Genomic DNA, 13,001 nt, shown 5'->3' with positions numbered 1-13,001 from the left:
CTTGTAAATGAGGTTCTCCACCCTGGTTAGTCCAGCTGGAAGAGAACCAGAGTGAAGGCATGCAGGCAATAACAGAGTGATTACTCATTTTCTCATGGCTCCAAAATACGCTCCTAGTCTTCGAGCCCGGCTTCCACCTGTGGCTTTTCTTCTGCAAACCACCTTCATTGTTATTTTCACCTTTTGTGTGGAAATCGAGGACTCTAGGAATGAAAAGGAAAACGTGTTTATTTATTCATATGCAAGTAAGTGGATTATGCATTAAATAGATGTATGTACATTGTGTGTATGCATCAAAGTTGTGTTATAGATATATTATAAATAGATAAATATATTATCTTACAAAAAATATGTTGTACGTTGAAGCAACGATTCAGCACATATTTTATATCTTTTCTCCTTATTTAGCTAAAATTTGTATGCAGATGTTCCTCTGCTGTATTAGTTTGTGGTGTAAAACCTGAGATGTGAGTTGTACTGGCATCATCTAAGAATTCTATATACACAGTATAAAGAGAGTTACACATATTTATGTCAACAAATTTAGCGTAAAAGTGTGTACGATTGCCATGTCGTTGGGGCGGGGATGGTATACACCACTGGGCTTGGGTGATAAGAGGAATCCAAAAAGCCAAGACAACACCTCCACCCTTTAAAACAGCACATGTGATGTCACTTGAGTTTGTAGGCATTGATTAAAAACAGTATTACACGCACAAATAAACTCTAAGGAAATGTCAATGTCAATAAATATTGTAAGTCAAATGATGTTGGGGTTACTCCTGCATTGTTTCTAACCAGATCGTTTTTTTTTAGATTGAATGAAATTCAATGAAATTATATTTGTTTTCTTATGAAAATGAACATATGGTGATTCGTTACATTCATTAATAAAAGCAAAATTGGAGATGTGAAGGATTTGTTTTATGTTTTGGTATGTAGACAAACAGGACATAAAAAAAAGAAATTTAAGATTAGATCAAATCCTCCAACGTAAGGCATAAACAATTCAAATATGGTCTATTCTTACCTCAGTCATTCATGCTTGCATATAAAATGACCACTGACAAAAATATTACATCGATATCTGCATATATAATACTAATACTAATGCACATATTTTTTCTGTGATGTCTTCTTGCTAGCTAAAATGTTGACCTTCCATTTTAGACCAACAGCTATTACAGCTCATATTATTAGACTTGCCACCACCATAGAATCACTGCATACCATTTATTCTGTACATTACACATTTATACTGCTTTTTAAAATAGAAATTTCCATGCAGAGTTCCAGGACATCCATGTGATGGTGTTTCTGGGCTTTGGCTTCTTGGCTACTTTTCTGGTACGCTACGGTTTCAGCAGCTCGGCGTTCAATGTGCTGGTTTCTGCCATGGCCGTGCAGTGGGCCACCATCCTAAATGGCATCCTTATGTCTCAACATTTTGGGGACAGCAAGATCCATATCAACCTAAAAAGGTAATGTAATCACTAAAAACTCTGCTCTGTACCAGACCACAGCACACTGCTTTGTGTGTCATAGATTTTTCTCTATACCAGCAATTACACTTATTTCTCCTGCAGTTTGGTAGACGCTGAGCTGTGTGCGGCTTCGGCTCTTGTGGCTATGGGTGCCATTAATGGAAAAACCAACCCAGTCCAGCTTCTGATATTTACCCTTATTGAGGTCACTGGGTTTGTACTAAACCAGTGGCTCATACAAACCTTGTTAAAGGTGAGTTGATGGGGGAAGAAAAAAAATAATAAAATAAAATAAAAAAATGTTGGATGGATTAACTTATATAACTTACAGAACTACTACACAACTACTGCTCTTTTATTAGAGACCGATACAGATGCATTGGCTGTACAGCACCACGCTCATCAACATATTTGGCGGTCTCTTTGGTTTGATGACAACACGCGTACTTTTCCGTAGCAAAATGGAGCCGAAGCATGAGAAAGAAAAGGTTGGCAGGACGTCGGGCCTCTTTGCCATGTTTGGTGAGTAAACACGACACCTAAACTGCTCGAACCGTCTTAAATCCTGCAATGATTTTTCTTTTCTGATAATTATGAGTCACATCATTTAATTTAAGATAAACTCTCGCAGGGACTTTGTTTCTATGGATGTTCTGGCCCAGTTTGAACTCAGCACTGGAGAGCAACATCCGAAGATCGGAAAAGCGCATCAGTGTGTTGTGCAACACGTATTTGTCTCTGGCCGTCAGTGCCATCACAGCGATGGCTTTCTCTGTGCTCTCCAGCTCTAAAGGCAAGATGAACTTGGTGAGTCAGTGGCAAGTCAATGTTATGGTGTGTTTGAGGGTAAGAATAAATCCATCTCTTTGTAAACTTTACTCTGAGAATGATGGAGAAACTGCTGTTACATTACACTAAACTCTTAAACTCTGAATAATAATTTTGGAGACAGTAAAACTGTGTCAGGTTTCTGTATGTAGAGTATCATGACCCTGTGTTTAGCTGCCGGTAAGCAGGTTGATTGGAAACTGGAGAACTGTGAGCCCCCTGTTGGCCAAATCATCCACACCCCCTATATTTCACTGGTTTTGAGATAAAACACACAGAACAATTAAAGCTTTTTAGATAACAAAAATTGTACCTAGTAAGCTAGAGAAAAAACCCAGAGTGTCTACTTTCATATTAGCCATTATTTACTACTGTGAACATCACAAATACCTTCAATGCTGAACAATGCATACTCAAAACAGGCAACAAACAAAGCGTTGAAATAATTGTTTTGAACTGTAAAACACATCAAGTTAACAGCAAGTGAATACAAGTCAGTTTAATGGGTTATCCTCTGAAACACCAGACTACAGAGCTAGTCAACTAGTTAGTATTGTAAAATGGTTTAGATGAATAAACAGTGATGTGATTTCACCTGAAGGTGCATATTCAGAGCTCCATGCTGGCTGGTGGCATCGCTGTCGGTGGTACCGTGACCTTGGCTCCTGCTCCCTGGGTTGCCATGACGATTGGCTTTTGTGCTTCTCTTTTGTCGACTCTGGGATTTCGATATTTGAAGGTAGAATACACATCTGGATACCTGATAACAATCACTATCACTGTAATTCAATGTTCAATGTAATTTGATATTTTACTACTACAACGGAGAACTACATTCATTTCATAGTATTCAATAAATAATTACTGCTACAGTAATTTATTTAAATTCACTACTTTCATTCAGTATTGATTCCAATTACTACATTCTTATATGCAGTACAATAAATCAGTATTTACATAGAATTCAGTACTATAATTCAGTATTTGATTAAAATACAGGAGAATAAAACAGTTTATTAGAATTACTATATCAGTATATAATATAATCCAGCACTATAATAAAATTTCCGATTTCTATTAATTAAAACTCAGAATTCAGTATTTGATTAGAATGTAACACTTTTTTTTTTATTATTTGATTATACGTCCAATTTAAAATTCAATAAATAAATAGTACTTGAATATACTTGAATATAGTACTAAAAGCAGCTTTTCCTCAGAATTCAATACTATAAAACTGTTTCTTTTCTACGTTTGGTTTTAACTCTATATCTTTGTCCCTCAGGACCACATGCTATTTGCTTTTGATTGCCACGATACCAATGGTGTCCTATTTGTTCATGCAGTGCCAGGAATTCTGGGATGGTTTGCTCAACTCATCTTGTGTCTGGCCAGTATCAGTCACAGCATAATGTAAAACATTTTACACTTCCTATAACCATGAAATCAATAATTAAATAAATAAATGAAATCCTTACTTACCTTTACTAACGTTATACAGAGCATGTATATACAGTTTTATATATATACAGATATATATATATATATACATATATATATATATATATATATATATATATATATATATATATATATATATATATATATATATATATATATATACCTGCTTGGTATAATATTTTATATATTTTATTATATTGGTCAAATTTAGTAATCAATTAAATTGGCACAAATTCAATTGATTAAATAAAATTAAAAAAATGGAGAAATGTGATTAAAGTAAATAGTTTACATTGGTTAGACCCAATTTAAGTAATACAGATGTGTATGTAAGTGTGTGTGTGTGGTTTATATTTAATATATAATTTTCTAAAAATATGAACCATACAAGTAGACAGTAGTCCTAACAGTTGTCTGGAGTGTTACCTATCATGGATGTCCTGCCCAGGGGATTCACTGGATTTTGGGATTCACTGGATTTCAAGTTCAGAAATAAATCTCTAATTAATGATTTTGGTATTTTGCTGAAAGTCTGGAGAATAGAACTGTCTGGATGCTAAGAGGGCATAAAGCTGCTAAGGAAGGATTTAAAAAAAAAAAAAAGGTGCAAAATCCGTACATTTATATATTGGTGAAAGTAAATCTTTATAATGTTACTTTACCAAATTTGTTGCATAGAAACAAAAGGAACTTGCATGTGACGTTTGTTAAAAGTCACATGCAAGTTCCTTTTGTTTTTATGCAACAAACTCAGTAAAGTAACTAAATAATGCTGAACACCATTTTTTGTTTATTCTCAGAGCTGTCCGGTTTGCTGTCCATCACATCTGTATTTTGCTCATCACAGTCTCAATGAGTCTGGTTATGGGTGTTATCACAGGTCTGTATTAGTATATGTCAAGTGCTGATAAAATCAAAAACCCTTGATTTTAACCTGTCAGTTCGGATTTAGTACTACTGTTTGGTTAACATGGTAAACCAAGTGACCATGTTTTAACCTGATGTTTTCTAGTAATGAGCCAGTTATGGGTGTTACGCCAGTTAAAGTTTATTTCAAAACTGTATTTCAAATCTGTAATCAAATGCTATTATTATTATTAAATGCTAAAATTATAATTTAGTGTTTGTACAGTATTTTTTTTATTAGGTTTTACTCTTCTAATTGTGTATTTCATTATAGTTCATGATTATATTTGAATATTTAATTAGAATTCAAAAGTAATTTGGAATTTGATCTAAATTTTATATTATGATTCACTATTTAATTCTGAATAACTGAAGTATCATCACGATTATCAGATCTTATTAGTAAAATCAGTTCTTAGGTTAATCACTTCTGTTATGAAAGCTGATGCTCCACAGCACTATCTTATGCAGAATAATAGAGATTTCTCTCTCTCTCTCTCTCTCTCTCTCTCTCTATATATATATATATATATATATATATATATATATATATAAAATTATATATTTTTTTTTCTACAGGACTGATTTTGAAATGGAAATTCTGGAAACCTCAGCTGGACAGGAATTGCTTTGATGACCAGGCCTTCTGGGAGGTGTGTGGGTTTTTTCTTTTTTGAAGTAACATGAGACATTCTTTCAAGTTCAGGGAAAAATCTAAAAAGTTTTTATTCACTTTCCCTGTGCACACCCAAGGAAAGTGTTTAGCAATATATTTAAGATTCGGCCTTAAGAAAATGCATGACACATCTGTTTTCTGTATAATTCTAGGTTTGAATTCTTCAAACCTCCTGCATAGTAAGCCTTATTAATGCTTTTTGTCTTTGTTCCAGTTCCCGCATCTGCTTACGCACAAGTAAGACCAAATGTTGAAGACCCTGGAAGAATTGATTATAAGAATATTGAGTGTTGTGTATATGTTTTCTGTGTATGATTGTAAACACCCCCCCCCCCTTTCAAGGTGTTTATTTAGAATTGTTGCATTGGTCCTGCTTAAAAAAAAAAAAAAAACGCAGATATTTTGGGTCATTTTATTTATTTCGACAAATACAGTTGCAAAAAAAAAAAAAAAAAACCCCAACCAAACAAAAACTTGTTAGACAAAATTAGAAATTACATTCCTCTAGTGTTTTGATTTAACAAACAATTCAAATGGATCAGCGCTGGACAGGCTGCATTTTTTTTTTTTTGTTTTTTTGTGCTTGCTTTTAATGACGTCTTTTGCTGTACAGCAGCCGTGTAACATAAATAGAGTGCAAACGTAAAGCAAAATGTGTGTGTGTATGTGTGTATATATATATATATATATATATATATATATATATATATATATATATATATATATATATAGACACATAATAGCAAAAAAAAAAAAGGGGGGGGGGCATTAAAAGCACTATTTGTGTATACAATAGGAAAATCTTATCTAATCTGGATGCTTATGATTTTGTGACAAATAAAAAAACAATCAGAGCAAAATAATAAAAAATTAAAAAAGACCCAAGTGAAAATGTTACCTTGCATTCATTTACAGGTGTTTTTCAATGGATAGAGTTGGATAACATGAAGACTTGCGCTTTAATTTTACATTTTCAGATACAAGTAGCGAAAAAATGATATAAATGGATGTCACACCTGTTTATCCCCCCACAAACTTCCAAAAGCGAGTGTGGAAGCATAACAGAACATAATGGTCATGCAGGTAAACTCCTTATGTATCCCAGTGGAACACAGATGATGACTTCCTCTGACTGTGGTAAATATGTATGGTGGTTTTGGAAACCTTGGAGTTGTGGCTACAGTGTGAAGAAGGAGATCTAGATACACCTAAATATTCAATATACTGGACAGAAGTGAGTGGAGGAAAGGAATCGGCGATCATTTCTTACCGAGGTTTAAGAGAAAACAGAAAATTCGATGAAGAAAAAGGTGATGAGATGTTGGTGATGTAGCAGATGGATGTAGAGGAAAAAGGGGTAATTTTCATTGGAAAGCTTTCAATACTAGAAACTTAGTTCTCTTCAAGAGCATGTGTGTGTTCGTGTGTGTGTGTGTGTTTAAATCTGACTGATAAGAGTTCTCCCAGGCCGCAACACGAACCAAGCGTGAACAAAGAAACTAAAACACAGTCAAGAAAACACCTTAAACTAAATGTGAGGTAAAAGAACAGTGCAACGTGTCAATAACAGGAGTGCAGGGTGTCGATGTTCACTACGTCAGTTTTCCCCGTCTCTTTCTCTCGATTTTCTTTTTACACCTGACATGTTTAAAAAAACGTCCAGTACTTTGGAATTCAAAGCCTGGATCCGTCACGCTTGGTTTGGAAAATGCAGCTCCTCACCACATCTATCTATCTCAACACATGTGCTTGTGAATGGGGAAAAGCGGCAATGAGGGAAAAATAGGGAAAAGAGAAAGAGTATAGACTGATTTAGGGGTGTGTGATGGTCAGGGAGGAACTTTTCACTGCCATAGGTCCTCTGTGCGTCCAAACTTAAACACCAGACCCCTATAATAAAAAATAAAAAAAAAACACAAATTCACTGAATATATAAATATATAATATACCAAATATAGGCATGGTGTTGTAAATATCCTGAACATTCTACTGAAGAAAAAACAAAAACAAAAAAAATTCACTTAAATAACATCTAACTAGTTAATTAACACTTAATTTAAATTTTTAATTAACACATTTGATTTTTTTATCAAATGTGTGTGAGACGTTAGGCTTTCCCTGATTTTACATCATACCCGAAGAAGATGAAGGCGTTCTGGAAGAAAACCGCAATCCCAGGATACACTGCATCCTTCGCTGTTAACAGCAACATCAAGAAAGAAAAATCTCAAATGATCAAAGTAAAAAATTCATTCTGGGTTCTAATAAATCCATTATATTTTATTGTATTGAATGCAAGACTTAAGACACAAATCTACTTTCATGACATACGAGGTGGTATTAAAGTTTCAAGTCTAGTTTTGTAACATGCCAACAGATGGCAGCAGAAGGCTGCATGCACAGTCACAGGGAGCACTGACCTTCATAAGTTATTGTGCCAAAAGACATTGTCCTGTGTACGTTGGGAGCTGTGCAAATGGTGCTATTCTGACCACGTACGTTACCACGTCATTATGCCATTATGTCAACTTGTGCACTTGTCACCTAACTCTTATCGCACATGAGTTTCTCTCTGGAAACAACATGATCTCACTTTTGCACCCATCCCACTCTTCATTTGAGCAATGAGGCTCAAAGGTCATCGTTTTGATACCAGTGAGGAGATCGAGTGTGAACAGCAGAAGGTGCTTGACATTCTTCGAAAAGAAGACTTCTAGGACACATTCCAGAAATGGCTGGAACGCTGGAAGTGTTGTATTGCTGTGCAAGGGAACTATTTTGAAGGTGACAGTGTGTAAACGTAGATAAAAAAAAAATGTTTAAACTTTCTTGTAAACAGAGCCAGTCTTGAAACTTTTTAATATCACCGCGTATATAACAATAGAATGTGTTGTATTGAAGCAGAACTGCGTTTATATTGCGCAATAGTGAGAACTATTCATATCATTTAGACCTGATGTCATTCCAGCCTCTACACTTTTAAAACTCCAACTATCCTCCCACCTGGTTCACACTAGTCTCAAGTCTCAGGTCTTGAATTTATTTCGATGTCTTTTATTTTCAAGGATTACACAGGAAGTGTTTTTAAGGAATGATGAAGAAATGATCTATATTCCCAAGAACACCACTACTTCACGTATAACCCCATGACTGTTGTAGCTATAATCTGGGAATACCACATGATATCACGTGACTGAAAAAAAACCCCACCCAAATGCATTTCACAAAAATAAATGAAAAAAAAAAAAAAAAAAAAAAAAAACTTACCAGGCACAACAAAGCCTCCAAAGAGAATCCACATGGAAGCAATAAGTGAACCAAAGGCCAGCATGAAGCCGATAAAGAGCCACACTCTCGCACCTGTATATAAATATAATAAAAACAAATTTCAATAAAGCAACACACAAGGTCCCTGCGCTGGTATTACAATCTTATAGCACATGACCTACACATCCACTCAACCGTCTTATAGCACATAAACTGTTACTTTACAGCAGAATGACATTCTTTCTTCGAACACCCTTCTGATCAGTAACCTTAAACTATAAGTATAGATGAATAAACATTCAGTAAAATGGTGAGAAAGTTTTAGCTCCCTCACAACGTGTGGATCATAGCCAATGCAAAGAGCACAATTATATATCATTTTGTGCTTAAATACTGATTTATATGAATGCAAAATATGAAATTGACTAAATACTGATATGAGATTTAAGTTTTTCTTCGGTCTAATATACACAACATTAGAACCAGTGAAGTGAATAATACTGATTATCTCTTCATCATAGCACCTGTTAGTGGGTGGGATTTATTAGGTAGCAAGTGAACATTTTGTCCTTAATTTTGATATGTAGAATCAGAAAAAAATGGGAAAGCGTAAGTATTTGAGCGAGTTTGACAAAGGACAAATTGTGATGTCTAGACGACTGGATCAAAGAATCTTCAAAACTGTATTTTTTAAGGGATGTTCCTGGTCTGCAGTGGTCACTATCTATCAAAAGTGATCCAAGGATGGAACTGTGAAGAACCGGCGACAGGGTTGTAGGTGGCCGGGGCTCGTTGATGCACGTAGGGAGCGAAGACTGGCCTGTGTAGTCCGATCCAACACAATTCTGTTAATGTTTGACATGTCAGAACTGTTTTGGCAGCAAAAGGGGGACCAAAACAATATTATGCAGGTGGTCATAATGGTGTACCTGATCGGTGTATATAGTGTGTTGAGGTTTGACTCCTGAATGACCAAATCAGTACAAAAACTCTCAAATCAAATTCTTGATTTCCAAACATGATTTTTCCAACAAAAAGTACTAAATACTACAGAAAACAATGTGTTCATATAAAGTAAGCCGTGATATTTTCAGAGAGAACATAAGAAACATCATGAAAATACTGCTTTACAGCTTTTACAGGTATGGTGTAAAACTTTTGCCTACAGAACTTTGTCAGACTTTTACACTACATTATGATTTTTGTGGAAAATATATTTCAATGTAGATCTGAGCTGACTTTATGGATGGCACACTACAGGGTGAGTGTGAGATAAGGAAATATGAGCACATCTGTAATGCGTGCTTTCATGTGCTAGATTGTTAGAATAACATACCAGAATTGCCTTTCTACAATCCTGAATGCTTGGTGTTGCACATAATACAGTTTCTGAAACCACGCAATCTCAGCTGACACTCAAAGTTCATACACACTCACTCTGAAAATCAAGCCAGACGAGTTTGTCTACTCAGGGGCAGGTTATTTATACTCACCGCTCCCGTTTAACGTTCAGTATATAATAGTGTAGGACTTAGAAACATGTCTTAGCGGCATATCAGAAACACGCACCTGTCTGTCCCATGCAGCCTTCGCTGTAGCTGTCACCTCTCACCTGCCCATTTGACACGGCGTTGATCCTGCACGAGACAAATAAATACAGAAATTAACCTGTGCCGTGTGACTGCTCTCAATTGCAATCCAGCGTATGTGAGAAACCTGTGCCTTACATGAGAAACGCAATAGTGGCGATGACCCCACAGGCATGGTACGCGTGGTGAAAGTCCTGCTCTTTGGGGTACATTATTGCCGCATCGATGATGATCCACCATCCTGTGAAAAACTGCGATAAAAAAACATCATGGGGGAGATGAATAATAATTCGGCTGAGGTAAAAAATATTATGATCAGCGTATTTGCATATCCTGAGGAGCTTGCAGGAACGATCTTAACACCACAGGATCGGTTTCTCTATTTCGAAGACACTTTCAATTAATGTCTACAATAATAATTTACCATAAATTATATTTGTTTTATTGGGAAACTTGCTGTTATTGAAATTCAGGACAAGTTCACTACAAACAAATCATCATAATCATAATTTAGTGTCCGTTTTTTTGAGTGTACACATACTAATAATATGTTGTTTCAAATATTCTTCACCAAACCACTTATTTAGTGAAGCTCAAAGCATTTAGAGCTCAAACCATGACTGTAAATATGCCCCGGTCCTACCAAACATACAGATAGATACAAGAACTGAAAAATGAAAGTCAAAAGAAGGTCCACTATTACTCATAAATCCACAGGGATGTCACTTAGGAGTGATAAACATTTTATCAATGAATTCAACACAAGCTCCGGATCAAACCCAAAACCCTGGAGATGTGAGAAGGACCCACTAAACCAGGTATAATGTCTTACCTGGTCTATAATATTTCAGTATCAGCCAAAAAAAAACCCAAAAAACAAGTAGAGAACCTCAAGAAGAAAAACGTCATTTCTGCAGCCCTGAGATATTATATTTAATATTATTTATGACTGTAGTTGTATAGTTGAACTTGAGTACACAAAAAAGATATGAAATAAATTAGACACGAATTACCAATACTCCAGCTGCTATTGAGGCAATGGTGTTTCTTTTTTCTGCCCAGTCTATGTTGCATTCACAATCCCCACATCTAATACCATCCAGGAATCCGGACATCTTTCTGTGCATGCATGCACACACACACACACACACACACACACACACACACACACACACACACACACACACACACACAAAGCACTGCATTTTTAGCATTTATATTTATTTACATAATACATGTAATAATATTATATTATATACTTGATAACATAAGTCTTAAACTATTTTATAATAAATTATATAATCTTCCTGAATTATATTTGAATCATACGCTTTTACAATAATTTATACATGTAGCTTTTATTTACACACAACCCAAACATGCCTTATAAATAAATACGTTGCACAATTAGGAACAGGCTGAACCCAAATCGCTTCTTCCTCTCTTGATTAGTGCACTACATTGCCATTGAGATAAACTACCAAGGAGTGCACTACAGGCGGAGAAAGTAGTCATTTGGGAAGTAGGCAATAAATACACTGTATTCAGGACGGATTATAAAGAATAGCCTTTGTGTAAACTATATTTTAATTATATGACATTATGATTATATTTTTAATCCAGTGGGAAAAAAAGAACTGTCGATGCGCAGTCTAACTAAACAAAACAAAAAAACCTTTCTACACGCAGCTAACCAGGAAAAGCTACAACTGGCTAATAATCCAGCTAGCTTTCAAGCTTGAACGGAGAATGCTTAACAAATCTACAATTACAAATACGCAATAATTCTAAATATATGCATTATAGACAATGTCAAGTTACAATTACCCTAAATCTCACATCATCTTTATGAGCTAGCGAAAGTAAGCACTTAGCGAAGAATCTAGAGCCGAATCTCAAATTGCGGCATCCTCCCTAGTTTAGCGCACTACATTGGCGGTGATAACAGGGCGCCGTGCCACACTACGTAGTGCACTGTGTGTCAATTTGAAACACAGCCATCGAGATTATATCGCTAGCGCGGTATTGTTTGGGGAATAATTGTTCCATTATCCATTTCAAAAAGCAGCCTGTTGAGCTCGTCTCGGATTTAAAACCGCACTGGTACATTTATTCTATAAATGTAGATGTTTATACGAATAAAATGCGTAAATGTCCTCACCTTCTGATGCTGTTATCGCCTGTAGTCAACAACCAAACAATTCAGTGTCTTCCTTTTGAGGCTTAGGAGTGCGCATGCGCAGACAAGAACCTGTCTGGCCCTGCAGTACACAATAACATTTGTTCATTTACGCGTCATAAAAAATGAGAAGGATTTATGGTATCATATTTAGTTAGGAAGGTTTCCTATCTAGCTCGAAGGACCAAATAAGGGGTTTCACTATCTGGTGTCCGCTAATCAGGGGATTGTACTCGCCCCAGCGTGTCAGTAAAAACATGGTACAGGATTTAGAATACTCAAACTTTACTGGGTTTTTTTTTATACTTTTTTTTAATTAAATGCCAAAAGAACAAGAGTTATTACTGTAGCAAACCCCCAGCCAGACAATGGTGAAGCGTACTGATGTTTCAAAAAGCCTTTATTTTGTGTTCAGCCGTCAGCCTTTTCTTGGGAAACACAAAATCTACCTTTCCTTGATGAAAAACCTTTTATAAGAAGCCCTTTTGTGACGTCACACATTGATGTCACAGATGTGACAGTGTCATGTGACACTGACGTATCATATGACATAAGTGATAACAACACATTAAAACACTTCTTCACAGTTAAATAGATTAACCCACATATTA

General features: G+C 35.6%; 2 protein-coding genes across 2 annotated transcripts; one reads left to right on the top strand and one right to left on the bottom strand.

Moving 5' to 3' along the window:
* On the top strand, positions 1 to 5,828 carry rhd (Rh blood group, D antigen). The gene is made up of 10 exons (XM_083540360.1): positions 1 to 245; positions 1,289 to 1,481; positions 1,587 to 1,737; positions 1,847 to 2,006; positions 2,116 to 2,291; positions 2,914 to 3,051; positions 3,598 to 3,725; positions 4,574 to 4,653; positions 5,259 to 5,332; positions 5,570 to 5,828. The coding sequence occupies exons 1-10, from the start codon at positions 95 to 97 to the stop codon at positions 5,594 to 5,596; spliced, it is 1,278 nt and encodes a 425-aa protein (XP_083396486.1). The 5' UTR covers positions 1 to 94; the 3' UTR covers positions 5,597 to 5,828.
* A 413-nt stretch (positions 5,829 to 6,241) lies between these two features.
* tmem50a (transmembrane protein 50A) lies at positions 6,242 to 12,491 on the bottom strand. The gene is made up of 7 exons (XM_083540359.1): positions 12,373 to 12,491; positions 11,225 to 11,330; positions 10,350 to 10,462; positions 10,192 to 10,259; positions 8,623 to 8,715; positions 7,491 to 7,551; positions 6,242 to 7,245 (listed from the first exon to the last, which is right to left on the bottom strand). The coding sequence occupies exons 2-7, from the start codon at positions 11,324 to 11,326 to the stop codon at positions 7,200 to 7,202; spliced, it is 483 nt and encodes a 160-aa protein (XP_083396485.1). The 5' UTR covers positions 11,327 to 11,330; positions 12,373 to 12,491; the 3' UTR covers positions 6,242 to 7,199.
* Between the last annotated feature and the right edge of the window lie 510 nt (positions 12,492 to 13,001).

The sequence above is a fragment of the Silurus aristotelis genome, assembly GCF_946808225.1.
Source record: "Silurus aristotelis genome assembly, chromosome: 4".
Classification (NCBI taxonomy): Eukaryota; Metazoa; Chordata; class Actinopteri; order Siluriformes; family Siluridae; genus Silurus; species Silurus aristotelis.
This window is presented reverse-complemented; position numbering and strand designations above follow the sequence as displayed.